Raw genomic sequence first — 23,267 nt, forward strand, 5'->3', positions numbered from 1 at the left:
AAAAAAATTTAGGTTTGATTTGTGATAGGCGTTATCCAAACCAAGGTTATAATAGCTCTGGATTTTTCCAGTAGTTTTTATTTAGTTTTGATTTTTTTGTTCTCAGTTTATATTTAGTTTTTAATTCTTTTTAATGCTTTTTTTTTTTACTAGTTTTGTCTTTATTTTGCAATAAGCTGTATTTTGTGGGTTTGTTTTTGTGTGTCATACTTGAAAATATTAATAATAAACAACAATAATAAAATTTAATCTAATCTAATCTTCACTAATATTAGTTGAATATTCTGATTAAAAGTCTAGATGAATGCCAATTAAACATCATGGTACTAATCACAAAAATAAAAGCTTCTTGAGCACCTTTCTTGTTGTTGTCTCCTCTTTCATGAGTATTAATTTAATTAACAATCATTGACTTATTACTGTATTGTGTTTTTTTAACGTATAATAAGGTATGTCCTTTTACTCGTGCCCTAAATAAAGGATATTGCCTCCTAGCACCACTGTCATAATCTATTGCATCAGTACCTTTAATGGACCCAGGCTCTTCTTATGGAAGCTCCTGGTGGTGCCTAATCCACATTAGAGTACGTGGTGTGTCTGTGAGGGAGATGTGAGTAGAAAAGAACCAACGCCCTCCAATAAACTGTAGAAGTGCAAAAACAATTAGGGCTTCAGAGGTTTTATAATTTCAAAACATGAAGCATCAAAAGTCCACAACATCGATGTTTTCTCACACAAAGGCTGCCTTGAAAAAGTAAAAAAAAAGAAACTTAGTAAATTTAATTCCTCTTTTTTTACCTTCAGATCACTGCTATGTGTTTCTCTCTGTTCATCTTCTGCATAGATATTCTATCTCTATATGGAAAAAAAAACACCTGAGAAAAGAATTAATAAATCATTATTAAGCATGCCTCGATTGATTCTGTGAAATATTTTATTTTCACATACCTTTATCTCTGGGCTGATAATCTGCTGATCATCTTAAGTTTGTAACTTGCTTTGGAAACTATAACAAACCACAGTGACAGTTATCTCGCGTCATTTTTATTCTACAAATATTTCACATACACTTTCTCTAAAACTGGATAAGACACCAAGCATTTAAACATTCTGTACATAAAGATCACACTGAAATCACACACTTAAAATATGCTAACAGTCCAACTTTCTTGTAGAGGCCAGCGTGTGACAGATCGCATCATAGTACCCATAAAGTGTCATTTACTGTGTTGATTAAATGAGTCCTATCGAGAAAAACTGCTGTTGCTCTCCTGTTGTTTTCTCTTCGGGGAGAATAAAGCGTTGAGCGGCTGTCGTCTCCGAGTGCGAGCCTCAGGATTTTTCTCCTCCCTGATGTAACCTGGAAAAGTCCATGATAGGGTTAGGAGTCTTACTTTTCTCACTTCATGGTTCAACAAGCAGACAGTCCTCTCACAGTCCAGGATGTGACTGGAAAGGACAAAAATGCAGGAAAATTGCTTTGAGGGATTTTCAGCAAATGATGCATAAATGCTCACTCTGCTCAAAGATGATCTGATTAGATTTTGGACATAATGGTCAAGGTCATTGGGCCTTATGTTCCTTATAAGATTTCTATGAAGGCGGTAGTTGTAGTGAAGTGTTTGTAGAGAGTGATCCAACATATGTTAATGGTTATCAGGACAAAAAAATCAACTTTACTGGACTCACTGGACCCTTCAAGGATTGTTTTGCAGCCATTATAGCCTGTTATACTAATGCATAAGGAGCAGAATAGAAAGAAATTCCAAAAATTGAACCTGTTAGAAATTTACACCCTGATATATTTGCCTATTATTAGAATGTTTGTACCTAAATATTTTAAGAAAAGATGTTGAATCACCTCTTTCAATGCACGTTTGAGTCGATGGAAATCCAACTTCCCAGAAGTTTTCAGGAGTACACGGAGGAATATAGAGAAATCTGTGCCTGGAACACGATGACAGCTTCTTCTGTTTCTCCTCCTCTGGGAGATGAGCGTAGTACTGGTGGACATAATCATTCAGTTACAGTCACTGATAAAATAAGTCTGTAATTCTTAGCTTCCTGGATAAAATACTTACAACTTCACATTCTTTACAAGTGGCGCCCTTCAGCTTCCTCCTCTCGTCCTTCTTACGGATCACAGCAACATGAGCAAACGCTGGGCGACTGATTTTGACAGAGAAGATTGTAGGAAATATTAGGCTCTCCAATAATGACTCTGTATTTTTATATATCTTTTGTCTATTATGCTCCACAAGATAACATAATTTAAAAGTGTGAGTGTCAAAAAAAGGATCAGAGCGTTTCTCACCTTGCTTTGTTTCCTTTAATCTGACTCAGCGTGGTCTCATCAGGATCTCTCTCTGATGTGGAAGATTTAAACACAGATGTGACCTCGTGCTTAGTGATAATCACAGATCATACCAAGAAAAAACAATAGTCTACCATTATCATCTTCATTCTCATCCCCTCCTCCTTCCTCCTCATCTTCATCATCATCATCACAGGGCTGGCTCTGGCCTAAATGTGAACCATTGTAGGATTTGTACTCGCCATAAGCTGTGGTGTCAAACAGCATGTCCAGACTGTCGTTCGCCTTCTCACCAAGTCCTGAAAACACAAATACAACTGTAATATTATTAAACATCTTGCAGATTAGACCTATAAGGTTTTGGCAGCGAAATGTTTCAGTAAGAAATTATTCTACATGTAAATGATTGTTTTAACACACTAAGGTAGTCAACATTTTAAATACTTATGATTCTGAGTTTTATAATCTCAGTTTTTTTAATGATTGATCCTATCAAAAAGTACCAAATTGTTAAAAGTAACATAAATTTCATGACATAAGGGTGTAGGAGAGAAAAAAAATGTATCAAAATTTGCAGGAAATTTATGCACAATGTATAAAGAGCAAAAAAGGAAGTTGCAGTTTGTGGAAATTAAAAACAGCTCAATACCAGGTGAACAGGACTTCTGTTATTTGCCATTGTATTATAAGGGTATCCCTTTGACTTCTACTACATGAAAGTTTAAAGTTCTGCTATCATGACAGTCCTACCAGGCACACAGTCAGGTTTGTCCCGCTGCTGCAGCACACTGTGACTGACCCAGGTACAGTCTGTGTCCACCAGCTCACCAGGACACTCCTCCTCTTCCTCCATCTGCTAAAAGATAAACCGATTCCACATAAACATCATTGTTTACTGCCAACTTCTGTCTCTTCAAGCACATGAAGAATTTCCTCAGACAAAAAAAATCACAGTAAACAAAAATTTCCAGAAAGCGGAGTGGTATATTATAAAGAATAAAAGAAAAGAAGAAGCTGTGTAAAATCTGACTGTTATTTCCTGTTTATCAGGTAAAGTTGTTAAAACTTTTAATATTTCAATATTTTTAATGCCACATGTTATAACAATATAACCTCTTATTGTAAACAAACTGAGCTTGTATAGTGCTTTTCTAGTCCCAGGTCATATTTACACATTTGTACCCATCTACTCCACTTCAGTATTAACTAACTATTCATACGCATCCATACACCATCACATACAGCAAATTTGAGTTATGTTTTTTTCAAAGGACACAACAGCATGGGACTGCAGGATCTAGGTATTTAACCCTGACCTTCCAGTAGAGAGATAAGACTACCCACTGAGCTACAGCCGCCCCAAAAAGTACCGCAGTAAAAAAAAAAAAGAAAGAAAGAAAGAAATGTAAACTGCCATGTTTTTACATAATCTAGATCAATATCTTATTTTTTTGTATAGTTAAAAAGTATAGACATTTTTAAACAAGTACAGATACTAGTTATTTAAAAATATAAACAAGCAGTTTCAAAAAACATTTGTCATTCATTAGTCACCACTCGTTCATACCTCTCCCTTCTTCCATTCTTTCTCTTTTTCCGCTCTGGTGATCAGCTGATTATGGGTGTTCACTCTCTCAGCTAATCAGATTCTGCCACAGCCTCGTTTGACCAATTATCATGCACCCTGTCATATTTTAAATCTGTCATCCAGTCTCTTCCACAGTCAGCCTGTGGTTTCAGTATTAACGCTGCAACCCTCCTCCACCCCAGCCACCTCCGTTGTCTACACTCCATAGGGGGGTATCCTATTCCTGCCATTAGCCTCACTACCCCTTCAAGTACATGAAGTCCTAATGCCAAAGACATTGCACCTTTCTCTTTCATTGAAATTTGTCAAAATAAAAATAATTTTAAAAATTGGTATCAAGTCTCTCCAGATTGACAAAATGGAGGTGTTCTAAGGTCTGACATTAGTTAATTGCTCTGTCTAAATTATACAGAACATTGGCAATGCTTCAACTTTTGTGCAATTGTGACCACAGGAGTTTTCCTGCAATTTTTGTTCATTTAAATCAAGAAATTACCTATTATTAAGTGTCTAGGACTTCTATTTTTATTGACACAGTACTAAAACAGTCATCAGTACTGTCTGATTTTTCCTAGAATCATCAAAGTTTTAAATATGCTATAGTGACAACTAGGGCTGAACAATTTTGAAAATACTCGAATTGCAATTTTTTTTCCAATATTGGGACAGTAATTTGATATGTGATTATTCCTGAAGTTCCTCTTTTAACGTATTTTCCAACAAACACAAGCAATAAATTATTCTATAATATAACCAACATCACTTGATTAAACTAGGGCTGAACAATTTAAAAAATATATTTAATTCTGATGATTCTGACTCGTATTGCAAACTGGATATGAATTGTTGTGTTGAATGATCTTTTTTTTGTCATTCTCACATTTAATAAGGGTACAAAAATGAACAAGGTAAGATTTTTTGTAGACTATTCTAAAAAAATGGCACTTAATTGATGATATGTAATGCATAACAGCTCTGCTGCTAAGAAAGTTTTAAACTGGCATTTTGACACAAATTTCAGGTAAAAGAAATATTGCACCTTCTGGGACTTGAAAATTGCAACTCAATTAAATTTCGATTAATTGTCCAGCCCTAGTGACAGCACCATTATCAGGTCATGGGACTTCACGGCGGCCTCTCTCACCTCGCTGTCGTACATGGACAGAGCAAGTGCCGGATCGATGCTCCACATCGAATCCACTTTGGGCTTCTTTTCTGCTGGGGGAACAGAATCAGAACCAAATACATTTTAAAAATAAAACCATGAAACACAACAATGTGCTATCAACAGGACACAAAACTTACCATCATCTCCTCCACTGTGGTCCTGTGAGTTGTTCAGGGGCAGGTGAGTGTTTCCTTTCTTACTAGCACTGGCGCAAGCTTGTGGCCTCTTAAAATCAGGACTGATGCTAGAAACATTTTGTTTTTGGCTCAAAGTCCCATTAGGTTTAGACTGCACCTGTTTAAGGAAAACAATCCAATCATAAAACATAAAGATGACTCTAACAGTCTTTACCGTAATAATGAACATGTTCATTGACCTCTGAACACATAATATTTCCTACCTTTCCACTCATTGACTCCCTATGATTGCTTAAAGATGAATTTGTTTGTTTGATCAGGTCTTGTTGAGGGTTTTCGCCTTGTCTGTCCTCATGCTCACTGTCCTCCTTCTTCCTCTTTGCCTTGTTAACCGAGTCGTTCTCTGAAAGGCGTTTGACTCGTGGGAGCAGCGATGGGGATCTCTCTGTGGTCGGGTCTGGACTGTGGATCATTGTGGGTCTGTCAGAAGGGTTTTTCAGGGTGGGAGTTAACAGCATTTTTTCCATCTGTCTGTTTTAACGAGCCAAGAGTAGAAAAGCCTAAAATTTCCTCTTTAATTTTTGGTTAGATGTAAATCTAACTTCTATCTGAAGTGTAAAACACTTCAGATAGAACTGGTAAATGTACGATTCATACTCCTCTCAGACTAAAACAGAAGAGGAAAATGTCTCTCATGTTTTCTTTCTTACTTTAAATGGACGTCAAACTTCCGCAGTGATTTGGAGCTGCTCTGCTGTTGTAGGTTGGTCCCAGTTGTATAAGGAAAGAAGGATAAAGAAAACTTGGATTCAGAAATTATCGCACGAGCGAAAAAAGCTAGAGCATCTTTGCTGTGTGAATTACTCAGTTTACATTGAAAAGTTTCCAAACAAGTTAAAATGCTGGAAAGAGACAATATTTTTAGATTTTGTTAGTATGAGATGAAGAAAAGTAAATCAAAGTGGACATACCATACAAGGTTTTTCTAGAAGCTCAAGGCCACATGTTTCTGCAATCTCTATTTCCATATTTGGATTTACATAATCTGAAAAGAATAGAAAGCCAACAATTCCAGCAGATTTAAATCAGTCCCGATCTTACATGTGTGGCTAACGTGGAGACTTGTAGACAGATACTTTAAGAGGGATTTGATTAATTCCTTATAAAGTCTGATGCTTGATATCACTTAAAGTCTCAGAGGTTGTACTTGGTTTTCATTCATTAGTCCTCTGATGAGGTCTTAACTGATACCAGAATTTAATTTGAGGTCACAGAGTGAATTCACAGAAACGTCCTCCTCTCTACAACCTCTTCATCTGAATCAGGCCAATATCACAGATGTGTTTATAAAAATTTACTATTTGAAACTTTAAAGTAAACCAGATATATTTCCAGAGTACCTCTGAGTTCTTGAATAATGTTCTTACAAGATCAGTTACAGAGAATGGAGTCATACTTGAGGTCTGTGATGTGTCCAGTTCGCACGTGTTTGGTACGAGCACTTCTGCTCTTCCGGGCTCCTTATTCGGTTCTTAAAACAAAACAAACATGTCAGCAGGGAGGTGATTTGGGAAACTGATATGGTCAACAAAGAGCATAAGGATTCCTTTGAAGCAGACTGACCATTGAATAGTAAGCTGTTAGACTGTAGTAAAGGTGTCTCTGCGTAACGGACGTGTTTCATTTTGTCCACTTTTCTGCGTTTCCTCAGTTTGTTGGCAGCTGGCAGTGAGTTTGGCAGGATGGGAGAGTCAGGAATGATTCCCTCTTCTTGATCTGGAGAGGTCTGCCGCTGCTCTGAGCTGGAAAAAAACAGCAACAATGACACCTGCAGTGCTTCATGGGAACTAAAATTTACTGACAATTCTGATTTTTGTGCAGAACACCACAGAATTAAGTTAACAAAAATACGCCTGTCTTCTGGAGGATAGATTCAGTAAAGCTGAAGTAAAACTCCACAATGTATGTAGCACAGTAAATAACTTACAGATACGTTTTTAACTTCTCCACTTCAGCTTGTAGCTTTTTGTTTTTCTCCTCCAGCAAGTTTCTTTCATGCTCTGAAAAAGACAGTACAATGCTATAATCATACCTTGGTTTTAAAACTAAGATTGTCTAAATTTTGAAAACTCAGATATTGAGAAATACATACACGAAACACATTTGAGGAAACAAATAAGCAATACAAAGCCAATATGGGCAAACCCAGGGAGTTTCACATCTAACACAAGGGTAGGAGAGGAAAGAATCTATCAAATATTACAGGAAAACTCCTGCACAATGTCTAAATTGAATGAAACATAAGCACTTTACCATGTGAAAAATTTCAACAACAAATAACAGAAAAATTCAAACTTTCTGACAGTGTTAAAATCACAATTAAAATGAGTTTATGCCTCTCACAAACAGAGCGGAAAAGAGCACACCATAAATTATGCAAAACTATTTTTCTCAAGACTATTGTACTCAAGTAAAAGTACAGTTACTCTGGCTAAATTACTTAAGTAAAAGTAAAAGAACTAGTCTTTAAGTCTACTCAAGTAAAAGTAATAGGTATTTATTTCAAAGCTTATTTTAAGTATTGAGTAACTACAGAAGAGTTTTAAAGTAAAATAAGATCTTTCCTTACATGGAAACAAGAGAACAGATCTCTAATCAGGTAGTTCAGGTAAATTCCAACCTCTATAATAAAGTAAAATACACTGAAACATTGACAGTGTTAATTTAACTAGAGTTAAATTCAACACTTTGAAAAAATGTCTTTATTGTTCCACACTAACCTGGGACGCCAGATGGATGTGTGAAACACTTCCATCTGGGAAGGCTTCAATAGGACAGGTCTGAGAAAAGGCAGAGGCTTTGAAAAAAAACTCGGAGTGCGATTGGGTGAATGCTCTGTCTGTCACATCTCTACGGGCCAATCAGAGCAACAAAACACGTGACGTAGCTTCTATCAAGCTGCGCGTGCTCAGCTACTGAGGAATAACATGAAACATGGCAACTATAGACATGTAAGTATTCGACTTTTGTCGTTTTTGTAAAGAAAACAACCCACTGCTGTTCTTTGTTTTTCTTTTAACGAAGAAATGTTGTCAAGTTCTGATAAAACTGGCGCTTTAGCAGCATCCACGCTAATCTCTTCCTCCATAACTGCACTAGCTCTGGCTGCTGCTTGTTTACATCATGACTCTGCTGCACCTGAAAGTACTGCCCCTCATTGCTGATTGGTCCTGTCACTTTCTAACTGGGCCCAGACGGTTCAGATGGAAGCTTTGCGAGATGGATTTGCCAGTGAAAAACAAGGAAACGGGCATATCCATTTGCTTTGCAAGGTTAGTTCCACACTACATAGTTAGTTAAACTATACTTTTGAAAGTAGGACAATATGACAAAGCTGCAGTAAATCTTAAAAATCTGTGGAAAGGTGAGTCTCCTCTGGCAAGATCAAAGCAGAGAGTCAACCTCATAGAAAGGCGATGCATACTTATAAAGAACACGCACTGTTTGTACTTTAGGAACACCTTAAGTCACAAACTCTAACTCAGTGGATAACTTCACTCATGGTGCAAATGTGTCTCACATTGAAAAACAACAACAATCTACTAGAAACGTGACCAAAAAAAAAAACAGCAGGAATCACTGTACAAAGACAACACCTACAAATAACTAAACACTCTATCCAAGTGCATGATGGAAACTCTGCCCACACATCCCCCAGATTTAAAATTGCATTTGCCAAGCTTGGATCAACTGACGTTACAGTTTTGTTTTTTGTTTTTTTTACGGATTTTATATACTTACCTAAATACCTCAAATACATATTTTTGCTGACTGACATTAAATAGTTTGTGAAAGATGTGGAAAAAGAAACAAAAATCTGCATTAACATGAAAGCAGAACTCCTTAAGTCACAGCTCTACATCACAGCTGAATAACGAGAACAATCATTAAACTCACTCAGTTTTTCAATGAGGCACAGATTCTCCTCCTGGTTGTTTTTCAAATTCTCCTTAAAGGCAGCACATCGATCACATTCTCCTGAATGCAGCCTAGAAATAAAACAACAAATGCAGATGTTTATAACCAATAAACACAGTTAAGAAACAGTCAACCTAATGTCAGACAATGTTACCTTTCCTCCAGGAGACTGACAGTGTCCTGTAGGCTTTTATTTTGCTCCTTTAACTGCTGGTTGCGGTTGTAAAACACCTCAAGCTTCTGAGCATCTCTGTCACAATAAATAAAATGATAGGGATCTACATAAGACAAGACTGTCTTTAAACATCCTCAAATCCTTTTCTATCTTATTGTCATACTTTAAAAGTACTAAAACAGTGTACTCACAAGCAACGCTCCTTTTTTAACTTGCTCACTTTTGCCTCCAATTCTAAGAAACAGCAAGAAAGATCAAGTTGAGATGGATAAAAAATGAAATAAAAGTAGAATCAGCATGAGGCATTAAATGAAGTTAGTACAGCCCCAAAAATTACAAAAATAGAGGATTTTGCAAAAAAAGGGTTTTGTTGTTCTATTATTCATAGGTATGTGTATTGACTATACTTATCACAATGTGACAGACAATGTGAAGGTGTTTTTTTGCAGTTTCATCCAATATTGGGTGTTTTTTTTTTCTGTGGCATTAAACAGTACATAATGTGTCAGTTACCTTGCAGTGCTTCATGGTGGGTCTCTCTCAGCTGCCTCCATAAATCATCAAACAGGTGAGCAGATCTAGGGGTCTCACTGCTCAGTGAAGGGCTGCTCATCCTCCATCCATGCACAGACCACCTGCCACTTGACAACGGCACCTGAGAAGGACAAAACATGATTATTATTATTATCACAGATCTTTTAATAAAGGGATTTATGAATCACTGCTCATTTTGTATGATAACGGCAAAAAAGTAGAAGCCCTAGACACACAATAATGGGTCATTTCTTCTTAAAAATTAAAATGCAGGCAAACACCTAGACACTGTCTTAATTGGTCATCCACAAATGAAGTGGGCATGAACAGATGTCAGCAGCAGATGCTGGTATTTAACACCTAATACAGATGAGAGATTTATTTTCAGGCAGCAGATGTGACCTGTTAGACAAACTCTAATCTGTTTGGTGGTCAAAAATGAGGGTGCACGTGTGTATATCTGAATATATTTATAGAATCACCACTCAGTAATACCAAGGTTATTTTTTTCAGTTTTTAATGGCTGAAATATGTTTTAGGGCAATCATACTTGCGTTATGTGTATTAATGTGTGTTTCTGTGATGACAGGCCGTTTAAATGTGTTTTGATGCTGTAAAGAAGCAATTTACAGCAAAGGATTAATAAAGTATCTATTAATCTAACCATCTGAAATGTTTGCAGTGTGGGTGTGTTACACCAAAAGAAGTAATGAACAAACAATGGCATCAGTATCGTCCATTGAATCAAATCCTTCTGCCCTAATACAGATTCATCTCTTTTTCTCTTGCCACAACTTTTGGTTAAGAAAATGACTGACGATCGTACTTCTTAAAAAGCTTTCATACTTTTAAACTTTAACAATATGTAAGGGTTTGTCTGAATTATCCAATGGATTCGTTCATCTTCTCCACAACTGTCTGAAATAGATGCTCTCTTTTGGGTTTCAGTTCTTTCTATTAAATCAATCATTATCATAAAAGAGACTGTGTCATTTAAAAATCATGGATTTAGAAAAGGACCAAAGTGTTTAAATATTGACAACTTCAATACCTATGCATGTCGTTCTCTCTTATTATGACGAGAACGATCACATCACAATAGCTCAATCAGTCAGCTTCTCTTACCTGGATTAAACTAAGACATGACAAAAAAAATCAAGTTTTCAACCTCATATGACAAAATATTCTGAATTTAAACTTGCTTATTTTTCTCTCTAAAACATTTCAAAATGACGTCACATTCACATCTCAAAGTCATAGCTGAGAGAAGATGGAGTGATAATGCTGATCTTTTTTCGATATTAAAAATAGAAACAGCTCCATATTGGCTGTCTAACACTTCTGCTTTTGTCACCGATTATCAATACCATATCGTATCCAAGTTTAAAACAATGTTATGGTGGCATCCCTAGTGTAAACTTTTAAGTGCTAATATGAGACAATTGTGCATCGTTGAAATTGCACAGTATTTTAAAATATCTGCAACCATAACACGTCCATCTGCAGATGTGACTCGATGAATAAAATTACCTTGTTTAAAATGGAACAATAAAACAGTTAATAACATCCGATTCCAAGCTATTTAATCGATGTTAATATCCCGATGTGTCTTTAAAGCTAACGTTACAGTTCATCTTGCATTGAATAACATTACAGTGACAGAAAATAACGACAAATTTCATTTAAAAATGAAAAACACTTACAGAAGAGAGACCAGAGTACCGTAGAAATGTTGTTGATCTGTAACTACTAGGGGAACGTGTTTATAAACGGATTTAAAACTTGAATAATCTTTAAAATCTCTGTTTTTGTAAGTATTATAGATAGTGCGCTACAAATAACGAATTCAACTCCGCGCGCTGTGATGCATGCTGGGAATTTTTCTTCTTCTACTGAAGATTTTCCAGTAGTCAGTACACGATAAGGTGTAACTCTGCCCTCTGCAGGCAAGATTTCACATTTTACTGAAAGTGTTAAAGAAATTTGATAATTGAAGAGTCTCTCTACTCCTTTATTCAAGAACCTTCGAGGGATGCTAATTGGTTCACATTGAATAAATTCAGTGACGACAAAAATACGATTGCCTCTATCGAATTACCCAAGTTTTAATATTTACCTTGGAATCATTTTGATGAGATACTAGGAGATTAAATTGATGGCATACAAATCACTGGGATGGTTAGCTGTAGGCTCTTCCTCTGTATCATAGTCTTATTTTTCATCTTTAATACTGTAATAAAGGGTGAGTTCATTCTTTTCTTATGGCTCTACAAGTCTGCTCCTCTAGGAACACTTGGTTGGATAGAAACTCAGTCAGATACATTTTTCTGCTCCCCAGTATATGGATAAAAGTATTTGGCCACACCTGTTTAATATTATTCAGGTGTTTCAATCAGACCTGTTGCCACAGGTGTAAAATGAAGCACCTAACCATGCAGTCTCCATTAACAAACTTTTGTGAAACAAAATGGGTCGTTCTGAAAAGCTCAGTGACTTCAAAGTGTGGTTCTATGATGGATGCCACCTTTGCAAAAAGATGGTTCATGAAAGTTCATCCCTGCTGGATATTCACATCCACATTCAACTGTAAATGATACTTTTAGAAAGTGGAAGCGTTTAGGAACAACAGCAACTCAGCTATTGAGCAGAAGACCACTTAAAATCACAGAGCGGAGAACACTGCTAAGATGCATGGTGTGTAAAAATTGCAAATACCCTGCTGATTCCATAGCTAAAGAGTTCTGAACTTCCACTGGCATTAATGTGGCGAGACCTTCATGGAATGGGTTTCCATGGCTGTGCAGCTGCATGCAGGCTTCACATCAACAAGTACAATGTCAAACATTGTATGGAGAGGTGTAAAGCACACTGACACTGGACTGTGGAGCAGTGGAAACATGTTCTGTATCATGACGAATCACACTACTCTGGCAGTCAGATGGGCAAGTTTGGTTTAAGCATATGCCAGGTAAGTGCTACCTGTCTGACTGCATTGTGCCAACTGTGAAGTTTGGTGGAGGAAGGATTATGGTCTGGGGTTGTTTTTCAGGGTTTGGGCTAGGCCCCTTACCTCCAGTGAAGGACAATCTTAATGCTTCAGCATACCAAGACAACTTGGACAAAGCTCTGCCCCCAACTTTGTGGCAACAGTTTTGGGGAAGGCTCCCTTCTAGACCAACATGACTGTGCCCCAATACACAAAGCAAGGACTATAAAGACATGGTTTGATGAGTTTGGTGTGGAAGAATTTGACTAGCCCACACAGAGCCCTGACCTCAACCCCACTGAGCATCTTTGGGATGAACTGGAACGGAGATTGCGAGCCAGGCCTTCCTGCCCAACATCAGTCTCTGACCTCATAAACGCTCTACAGAATTAATGGGCACAAATTCCTACAGAACACTCTAAAGTCTTGTGGAAAGCTTTTCCAAGAAAAGTGGAGGCTGTTAGAGCTGCAAAATGTACAAACTTGTATATTCATAATCTTTAGTCTTAGTCTTGTCATATCTTATCATTACGTTCTGATCTTGAAGTGGTTTGGGTCAATTCTCCTGAAAATTATTTTTCATTTTTCCTCTATTTAATTGTCACTTACAGTTCTAGACCAAAAGGAACAAAATAAAATAAGAAAAAGTAAACACAAGTCTTCTTATATTTGTTTTTATTTTTGGTCTTTCTTAAGAATACAAAACAAGAACCAAAATCACAAAAATAACATTTACAAAACAGATTATTGAACTGAGGTGACAATGAAGAGCATGTCTGTAGATGTGATATAATAAAGTTCAGCCTGGAGCCTCGAGGTAAAACAGCGAGCGATGAAGTCTGAGTTAGTGCCTGCTTCAGTAGTGCTATTCACAAATAGTTTCATGTTTTAACATGTTTCCACAGTTAGCAGAGATTTTATGATGTAGTGCTTCAGACCCGACAAACAACAGATTATTATGCAAGTCAGATATTCTAGGCATGACGCACTATATGGCACCATTTTTAATGGTTTCTATTTTAATCTTAAGCACACACACATCCATACACGCATTCATTCATTTATTTCATTGGGTGCAAATGCTTTCAGACACTTTCCTCTCCTTATTCTCCACCAAAAATACTTTCAGATAAAATAACTTTAATGATTGATATCACCCAAAAATGTGTAACAAGAGCTGCTTCACACTTTTGGAGAAGTCGACATTCTTTCTCTAAAATGTCTGACAAGGAAAATAAAACACTGAGAATGATCAAGAGCTGGAATGAATCCTCTTCCGAAAATACAGACATGGTAAGACAAAATGCAAACACTGCATCACTGAGAGAAATAATAAAAAAATTATCACTTATTGAAAACAAAGCCGTGAATGTAGCACAGTTTGTCCTGCACACGTGTTTATGTGTGGGTTTGTGTATGTTTGTACAAGTTTTTGCATGAACAAACGTTTGTTGACACGCTCACTGACTCAGCTCTGCAGATTATTACTATTTATTTCCTTTGGATGTGTGCCTTTAGTTTGCATCTGTCACAGCAGGTAGATTGAGCTAGCATTACTTCATATATTGATATATACACATGCATTCAACATCATATGTATCCAAAAAATAAAAAACAACATAAAAAGAAGAATTCAAACTCCCTTTTCTCTGATGAAGCTATAAAAACCTGCAGACAGTCCACATGGAGGCTTTGCTGTTGGAGGTGAGAGATGCAGCAGGTGGTGGAGGTGCTGGCGCTGAAGGGGGAGGTGGGGTTATGGGGTGGGGGGTATTGTTAACCCCCTCCTGTCTGAATGTAGTTGGTTTAGATTCACATTATGCTGGAAGAAGATTAAGAGGTGCAGACGCTGGCAGAGCCGTCCTCACCGAGAGCAACAAACACTGGAGGAGAGTGTGAATGCATATCTACCATCAGAGCTGAAGACACAGAAAAACACGTGGAGGAACACAAATTTTAAAACCATGTCAGTTAAAAGAGAAGTTTTTATGATGCATGTAAAAAAAAGTTAAACTAAACACTCACTCCTCCCTCTCTTCACCACTGGGGGGGCACGTAGCTGTAGCTGGGGGTTCCTGGAGGCCGGTATGTGGGCATCGTGACTTGGTGGGGGGCAACAGGTGCTGGCGAGGGAGTCGTCAACAAAGTTCCTGAGAAATAAAGTGACCACAAAATTAAAAAACAATGCATAAGAATGTAATAAAAGCTTGTTTGAAATCATGTGACCATTATGAAGTAAAACTTAAAGAGAAGAAGCAAGCAGTAACGTACAAAGAAGTTGTATACAGTTTGAACAACAAAAAAGGGGACATAAGAACTTGAGATGTTTTACAAAGCTACAACATTTAAACAACTAGTTTTCTGGCATATAATTACCAGCTGATTAAATAATTAACTTTCAGCTATGTTAAATGTGACTGCTTACCAGTACAACTTGTTTATATTTAAAACATGTTATTGCAATGTGCAGCCACTCTTGGTTAACACTACATAGCCTCTCTGTTTTTGAAGCTCTTTGGCTGAATCTCAGAACCAAACATCTAACAATTGCCATAAATATCTGATGTTTGTTTTTGCCTCTTGGAATGGATTCCAGTTCTGAGTACAGCCAAGGAGTCTTCAGAGACAAGAAAGCCATGCTGTCCTTCACCACAGGGGTCTCAGGAGTCCATGTTCAGTGTAAATGGCATCAATAGAGGCATAAATGTCACACTGCGGCCTCTGCAGAATAGCATCCTGCTCTACTGCCGCTGCCAGGTTTTGGCCCTTCAGATCTTCTAGGTTCCCTCCCATGTTCCCACTGAAGCGCGTGCTACCATGCTTGAGGGGTTGTGTACACGGCTGCAAGGCCTCCTGGGAGTAGAGCCACTTTCCTTGGCTCCCATAGACTTCTTGGATGGGGAGAAGGGTTTCAAGCTGAAACCTGAGGTCTGTAGGAAACACACTACTAAAGACTGACAGTTAGGACCCCCCCTGGGCAAACCACTTCCACCCAACAACCAGACAAAAGCTGGGGTCTGAGGATGACTGGGTCCTTTTCATGTCACTGCTGTCTTAAATTGTATGAAATAAAACAAGTATTCTAACTCAAGTATCTGGAATTTCTAATTAAAAAATGAAGGACTAGCTAATTCTTCTGAATCTTGGAAGGGTTCAAGTTGAATTTAAAGCAGCAAAAGGGCGGGCTACACCATTCAGATTGCAGTGACAGGAGGAAAGTTTCGATTGAAATGTAAACCTCCGGACACATCTTTTGTTGGATAAACACCTGTTTTGTTAGGGGCAACTATGGCTCAGTAGGTAGAGTAGGTTGTCTCGCAATCTAAACGTTGTGGGTTTGATCCCCAGCTCCTGCAGTCACATCACAGACACTTGACCCCAATTTGACCCGACTGCTACGTTGGTGGCATTTAAATTGATATGGATGCATTTGAAAGGGATCAGCTAATACCACTGGCAACTCCCCACAGCAATCTCTTAAAATAAATCCTACCATGAAGTATTTGTTAAATACTAAGACAATTTCTATTATGGGATATAAAGATGTAAATTCTACACAGAGCAGAAATCCTCTAAAAAAACTTTTACTAACCAGCTGACATGGCCATGGTGGTGCCAGCTACCATCCCCATGGCAACACCATTGGGTCGAGGCGGTGCAATGGGCGGGGCATACATGGCTGCAGGCATCCCATTGGGCTGGACCACCGTTGTGTGGTGGATGACGTGAGGCGGAGCAGCGTACAGAGGCTGTGTGTAGTAAGTGCCCTGCTGTTGAGATGGTATTAGTGCCTGAATCAAACGAATAAAGAACATGTTACACCTGAAAAAATTAAGACTTTTTAATATTATATTGTCATGTTAAAAGAAAGATGGGGTTGAATTGCTGACAATGACCTGTGCATAAGGGCTCTGTTGGGGGTAGGTGCTCCTCACAGGGTACACAGCAGCAGGGTAAGGGCTTGGGGAGGAAGAGTAAGGGGGGACAGTCCCTGTGTTGGGGGAGCAGGACATTTTGAAAGGAGTACCTGGAGCATAACCTGTAGAGGGGAGAATGGAAAAACACTAAAATCTTGGTAAAGTTAACAAACATAAAGTCTAGGTTGTCATGATACCAGAAAAATGAAACACTGATAGGATTCAAGCAAAAACAAATGATTCTGATACCTGTTTAGACCCACAGAAACACGCAAGTCCAAAGAAGCCCAATATGTGATCTATTATTTTCAGTTACCAAAAATTGCACACACTCTCTCGCACAAAACTTGCATAATCTACAGGAAATGACTGGCAATGTTTGTTTTTGTGCAATTAAGACATAATTTTCTGATCGATTCTTTCCTCTACTACGCATATATTTACTAAAACACTGTTTTTTAAGGTCCATTACTCCTTGACTCCATGAATCATTTAAAGAACAGACATTTTTGCCAACCTTACAAGCTTTTAATCCTTGCTACTGCACTGATTTCTCTTTCATGACTCCTTGCCAGTCATAAAAACTCACACTCCATAAACAGTACACATGAATTTATTTACATGTAATTTCTGGGTGCCTTTCTACATCTAATCAATCAAAACTGTGTGTAAAAATGCTGATGTAAAAGAAGAGTGAATGACTTATAGATGGAATTAGTTTTGGATGTTTCTGGTAGGTCATCCTGTAGTAAACAGGCTAAAATGGCAGCAACATAATGCTTGATTGATGACAATGTCCACTAAAAGTTGTTTTTGTCCTGAAAATGGTCATTTCTAACTCTAATTGCTGCCTAAATGGCTCATGTGCAACACAAAAATAAAACTACAGTTATCACTCCTGATCTGTTTTCCTGGAGAACTTCCAACTTTTTGTAGCTACAACCCCTTTAGAAACCGGTTTTACAAAAACACCAGGATTCCAGTTAAATATGGTAACTGGAGCATCTGATATGTATGAATTTAGAATGAAATAACAGCAGACCACAACGTGTTAAGCAACTCAATGCTCACCACTTGGGAAGGCGGGGTTTGCTCCGGCGTAGACGTTAGGATTGTAAGCAGGAGCTGCTGTAGCATAACCAACAGGAAATCCAGCTTAATGATAAAAAGAAAGCAAACACAACAGAAATTTTAATTCCTATACATTGCAGGACATTTTCATGTAATTACTCACACTGGAAAAAGAAATTTACCAGGGTATCCTAGACCTTTAGTGTTGGTGAAGGGGACCCCTGTAGGTGCGGGGCTGTACACTGGATTCATTATGGCTGCCTATTCACAGATACTGAAAGGACAAAAAAAAAAAAAACTCATTAGGCTAAATTAACTAAAACAAACTCACCACTGTCTTCCAAAGGACCCCAATAGCATCCCATGTTCTGCTGTGAAAGTTTCTGGCTTTGATTAAAGCAACACATGAATAATTACTATAAGACACTGATCTGTATATAAGTGAGTAATGAAGCAGCCATCTTTCATGTGCAAACATCACGATAATCTATGCACATCAGTCACAGGTAAAGGTGAAAATGTTGTTATAAAATGTTTGTGATGACCATAGGTTGGGTTATGAATACAACATAGCTTTGCTTTTTTCTTTATTTTTTAAAATTTAGATGAACTGATGGTGGGACTATCAGTAACAGGATATCTAGATGTTAAACAGAAGCATTAATGCACAGAAAGAAAGGATGAATGATATCAGAATTTTGCCAATATCCAATAAGGCAATATTTACACATTCATTTTAGCTGACAGCGATATATAAATGTGGTTCACAACTAAAACTTAAGCCCCTAAAACATACTTAAAAGTTTACAAAATGAGGATGAGCAAAGAAAAAGACCAAAGCTGACGTAGGTTCGTTGGTCCAACCTAAAACTCTGCGAATTTATGGCTGACATTTACAGCCAAAACATTTTGGTTGTAAATAATAGCAGAAAGTTTCCTACCTGCCAATGCCGATAGGGAACTTTTTAAGATAATATCTGCTGTAACTGATCTATAATATTCTGCATCCCTCACAGAAATAATGTATTTATTAATTTTTTTGTTGTTGTTGTTCTGTAAGAAAAAGGTATCATAAAATATCAAAATATAAAATGAAGAAATTAATTCTTTAAGTTCCACTTAAACCAGCTCTTAATATAATCCAAAATGAGCTTATATTGCACTGATTATCAACTGGCAGCACAAGGCCATATCACGTCTCCCAAAGTTCCCCATCCAGCATCTAAAAGATGATTTAGTTTAGAAAATGGAGGAGGAAAGAAGATGATGATGTGTATGTTACAGTGTCTTTTGGCTATCAAATTAACCTAAAAAAATAACAATATTCCTGATGATTTTTATCAGAAATTGCATAATGTTTAATCCATTTTTTACAGAAATCCACCTGTCAGCTATTATGAGTAAATATGCTGCATGATAAATGTGCTTATGAGTCCAGTCCTGATTAAATCTGAAGTTTTCTGTCAACTTTTTACTTCAGGCCCATGTACAAATGTAGCTGATGACCCCTGATATGCAATGCAATTAAAAATCAGTGCAAATATACACAATCTACATCAATTTGAAGAAAATACTGAAGTAACCATTGCAAACACTTCTTGACCCGTTATTAGTATTGGTGCATGCTTCTTTATTGGTATGTACTAATCTGTGTATTTGTGGATTTTGTGTATATAGGTAAATTGTTGTTGCTTATTGTTCTAATTTATCATTATTGTTTTGATGGCAGCTGAATGTGTGCAGCACTTAAGCAAGGCATATACAGAAAATCTGATACAAAATTTAATACTTTTTAAAGATCCTTATAATACATTTTAAAAATTGTATGTTTTGAGCTGGCTTAAGTTCAAACTGTAAAACAGAGAAAAGAAAATGCTAGGAGAAAATTAGAAAAAATATCACTTTATTGTTGCAGCTGCTTAGTTGTAGCTCATTATAGCTGATTTCTGTCAATCTTAATAATTTATTTACACTGTTTATTTGTCTGCATGGACTGTGAATCCTCCCAGCTTCCCAAGCTTATATAGAATATAAGTAAGGTGTTTTCAAAAGCGTCCAGATAAAATGTGATTTAAGTTGCTCTGTATGGCAGTTGTTTCTGTGAATTTAGGACCTTATAGTGTTGCATTCAAGGCTTTTTAGCGCTTGATTTAAAAGCCTATATTTTGACTAAATTCATCTAATAACCTTTAATACATTTTAAGATCCTACAGACACCCTATAAAGTCCAAGACAAAAAAGTGTATAGTATCATATTAGAACTTCAAAATGAAAAGTATTACATATATATTTACAAGAAAGGGTTTTTCAAATTTTAATGACAGATAGCCAAAAATAAAGAACCATATCGGATCACACAATGACTGGGACATACATTATAAAGCAGCTTCAAAAGCTTTCTGTAATAAAATACAATTCTTAAATTTCAATGACAGGTTTCTTTAAACATCTCCAGAAAGCACCTCCTACACTCAGCACCTACTACAATGCATCATAATTTACTGGCACATGATTAAAATGCTTAAAAGCATATTTTTAACTCCTTTCCATGTAATATTTTAATAACTGTGTAGTCATGAATGATCATGCAGTCATGTCCCTGAGCTGCTGCCCTCTTCTGGTGATGTGAACACATTTTTGTTACATCACTATGAGCCTGCTTATCCAGGGCACCTTCTATGTTGAGGTGAAATATTAATAAAAAACACTATAAAAAAACAGTTTCACCAGTGTTGATCTTAGCATCCTCTGCTATGGGAAGACTAATAAAAATAATTACATTCCACAGCGTGTTTTTATGGGACTATTAGGAGAAATAACCTGTAAAGGTTGTCATAATAACGCGATGTTAAACTTAGGTAGGATGCCAGTAAAAATACAAATTAAACAATCCCGATACCTGTTCAACAAAAATATTAGTCTTGGTCTACGTGGTTAGTTTCCTGATTATAATTATTAAAATTGCAGACAAACTCCTGTAAACCGTCTAAATTGCAATTTCAGTACTTTTGATAATATCAGTCATGTAGAGCATATAGCAGAAAAACACGCAGTGTGAAGAGTATCGAAGTATCGACATTTCCGACAGCCTAAACGTAGCAGTTTCATGAGAGGTTTTAGTATTGATTAGTTCACATTGTGAACAGCAGTTCAGTGAGAACATCGTGTTTTAAAAATAGTACTAATTGTTTCCGTTCGGTGATAACATGGTGTTCACATTTTTTAAAGATGACATGACCAGCAGAAATTAAGATGGCAACCTTAGGGCCAAAATATTTAAAAAGGTGAAGGTAGCGGAGCTCTGTTATCATCTGTTAGCTTTAGCCTCATTAGCATCACATTCCTCCGTTAGCTGCCCAGGTACCAGATGTCCACACTGACCTGCTGCGCACCTGTGTGACCGCGCTGCACCGCTGGACTGTCCCCGGACGGACAGACAGACAGAGTGCAGGCTGTCAACAGGCCTCGCAGCCCGGTGAGCCCACAGACAGACAGATAGACAGACAGATAGACAGGCTGGGAGACAGTCTGCTGCTGCTCCGCCTGTCCTAACATCACTACATATCACATGCATTATAATTTAACATAATGAAAATAAAAACACTCACTGTAACTGTCTGCTCCGTCTGTTAGCCTCCTCTGCTCCCTGCTCTTCAATGAAATTAAGCTAGCTGGTGTTTTGCTCCCAGATGCTTCACTGAACTCTTTTGAGTACCCTACGTCACTTCCGGGTGAGGTCACGTAATATACATGAACGGCTAGATGCCACTTAAGCATAACTGTTCAATTGTGTGATGGTTTATTTATGGTTTAGAAAGGTTTCCAAACGGAATATTAATCCATATTCCAAGTCTGTTACTATTACCAACACTTATGACATTTAAACAGAATGCTAAAAAGCACATCAACATTTTAATGTTAATTTTTAAGGAACGGTTGCTGACACAAATTACTTGCGACATAAATTCACTACATTTAACGGTAGGTAGATCAAAATATCAGTTTTATGCACACGTATATGTGTGTGTATATATATATATACATACAGTGCTTAACAAATTTATCTGACCACCTGTCATATTTGTCTCAAAGACCATCCAGCATCATGAAGTGATTTAATGCAGACTCTTTAATTTTCAGTGAGCTCTCCACGTTTACCATTTTGAACAGGAATGAGGAATTTAAAATTGAATTCACCCAAATTTGAGCCAGCTTACTGGGCTTCTCTGAGAAGTCAGAAATTAATCAAGCATAACATTCAACCACTAAAACTCATTTTTCTGTTCAGGAATGCAAGTAAATAACTATAATTTGACATATTCATCAAGAAATAATAATGTGCTTTACAATTTTTTCTGTTTTTTGTAAATCAGTCAATTTGAAAATTCATAGATAACAATAATTATATTTTAGCATTAAACATATCTTTTGGGTTAAAGAGCTTCTACATATTGGTCTATTAACCATTGCAGAAACATAAAAAATGATTTTGGTAATTACCAATGCTGTTAATTTAGGGCAGCTGTGGCATAAACCTTCCTTTGGTTAAGGTTAGGGTGGTCTAATACATGTGTTAAGCAATATATATTTATATATATAGTATTTTTATGATGGATATTTTTTAGACAATGTGTATACAAATTTGATATAATGCGCCTGCATGTTGTGTTTGAGTGACTGTGCATGTGGGAGTTTCATGTTTGTTCCGAGTATTTTTCTTCACAGCAAGTGGACAGGGAAATTGCATAAGGACAGCATTGACAATTGAGTTTTTCACTGGGTTTTTTTTTTTAAATAAATAACATCCAGAAAGAAATATTTTCGGTAGAGTATGCTTAGACTGACCTCACTTCTTGTCTCAATAATAAAAAATATAAACTACAGAATGAAAAATAAGAGAATTTACTTGTTGCTTAGTCCACAGAAGATTCAGACGGAGCAACTTGTGTTGACAGATTTACTTAAAGAATTAATATAATAAGCAAAGACAGCATGAAGATCAGAAAACAACACAAGGAATTGAGAGTTATTTGACAATTGAAGGCTATTCATATTAATGAGTCACTGTAAAAAATGTTGTGACCTTTGGGAGAGACGGGACCTGTCTTAAATTCTGAATATTGTTCATCTTTATGGGACAAAATTCACATGCTGCAGTTCTCAACACTGACTGTAAAAACAAGAAATCGAGATGACTATAAATTCGACTTGTAAGAATAAGTAAAAATTACGAATATTTGATGTAGCCTACAAATGTTCATATTTATTACTAAATAGTTTTCATATGATAATACAACAGTGCTCCTGCAAACACTGCAACACAATAACTGTGAGCTCATTATGATGACAGCTTAGAGGTCCTAAAAGGCTATAAAGTGAATTCATCTGTAAATGGAGAT

General features: G+C 36.9%; 2 protein-coding genes across 8 annotated transcripts; both read right to left on the reverse strand.

The window, feature by feature from the left end:
• Positions 1 to 1,022: 1,022 nt before the first annotated feature.
• rbbp8 (retinoblastoma binding protein 8) lies at positions 1,023 to 11,754 on the reverse strand. Of its 7 annotated transcripts, none has more exons than XM_041814259.1 (19): positions 11,598 to 11,754; positions 9,874 to 10,015; positions 9,552 to 9,594; positions 9,340 to 9,435; positions 9,165 to 9,256; positions 7,195 to 7,267; positions 6,831 to 7,009; positions 6,664 to 6,738; positions 6,179 to 6,252; positions 5,918 to 5,958; positions 5,471 to 5,669; positions 5,208 to 5,364; positions 5,047 to 5,120; positions 3,065 to 3,170; positions 2,449 to 2,613; positions 2,315 to 2,366; positions 2,082 to 2,169; positions 1,862 to 2,003; positions 1,023 to 1,360 (listed from the first exon to the last, which is right to left on the reverse strand). In XM_041814259.1, the coding sequence occupies exons 2-19, from the start codon at positions 9,971 to 9,973 to the stop codon at positions 1,245 to 1,247; spliced, it is 1,872 nt and encodes a 623-aa protein (XP_041670193.1). In that variant the 5' UTR covers positions 9,974 to 10,015; positions 11,598 to 11,754; the 3' UTR covers positions 1,023 to 1,244. The 7 variants fall into 7 exon arrangements, with proteins under 7 accessions (XP_041670193.1, XP_041670189.1, XP_041670192.1 ...); XM_041814255.1 differs by having other exon boundaries at positions 5,471 to 5,687; XM_041814258.1 differs by having other exon boundaries at positions 5,918 to 5,961.
• Positions 11,755 to 13,538: 1,784 nt separating this feature from the next.
• fam168b (family with sequence similarity 168 member B) lies at positions 13,539 to 21,588 on the reverse strand. The gene is made up of 7 exons (XM_041814631.1): positions 21,477 to 21,588; positions 18,051 to 18,142; positions 17,869 to 17,952; positions 16,777 to 16,919; positions 16,473 to 16,671; positions 14,906 to 15,030; positions 13,539 to 14,799 (listed from the first exon to the last, which is right to left on the reverse strand). The coding sequence occupies exons 2-6, from the start codon at positions 18,118 to 18,120 to the stop codon at positions 14,918 to 14,920; spliced, it is 609 nt and encodes a 202-aa protein (XP_041670565.1). The 5' UTR covers positions 18,121 to 18,142; positions 21,477 to 21,588; the 3' UTR covers positions 13,539 to 14,799; positions 14,906 to 14,917.
• Between the last annotated feature and the right edge of the window lie 1,679 nt (positions 21,589 to 23,267).

This window comes from Cheilinus undulatus, linkage group 19 (assembly GCF_018320785.1).
Source record: "Cheilinus undulatus linkage group 19, ASM1832078v1, whole genome shotgun sequence".
Lineage (NCBI taxonomy): Eukaryota > Metazoa > Chordata > Actinopteri > Labriformes > Labridae > Cheilinus > Cheilinus undulatus.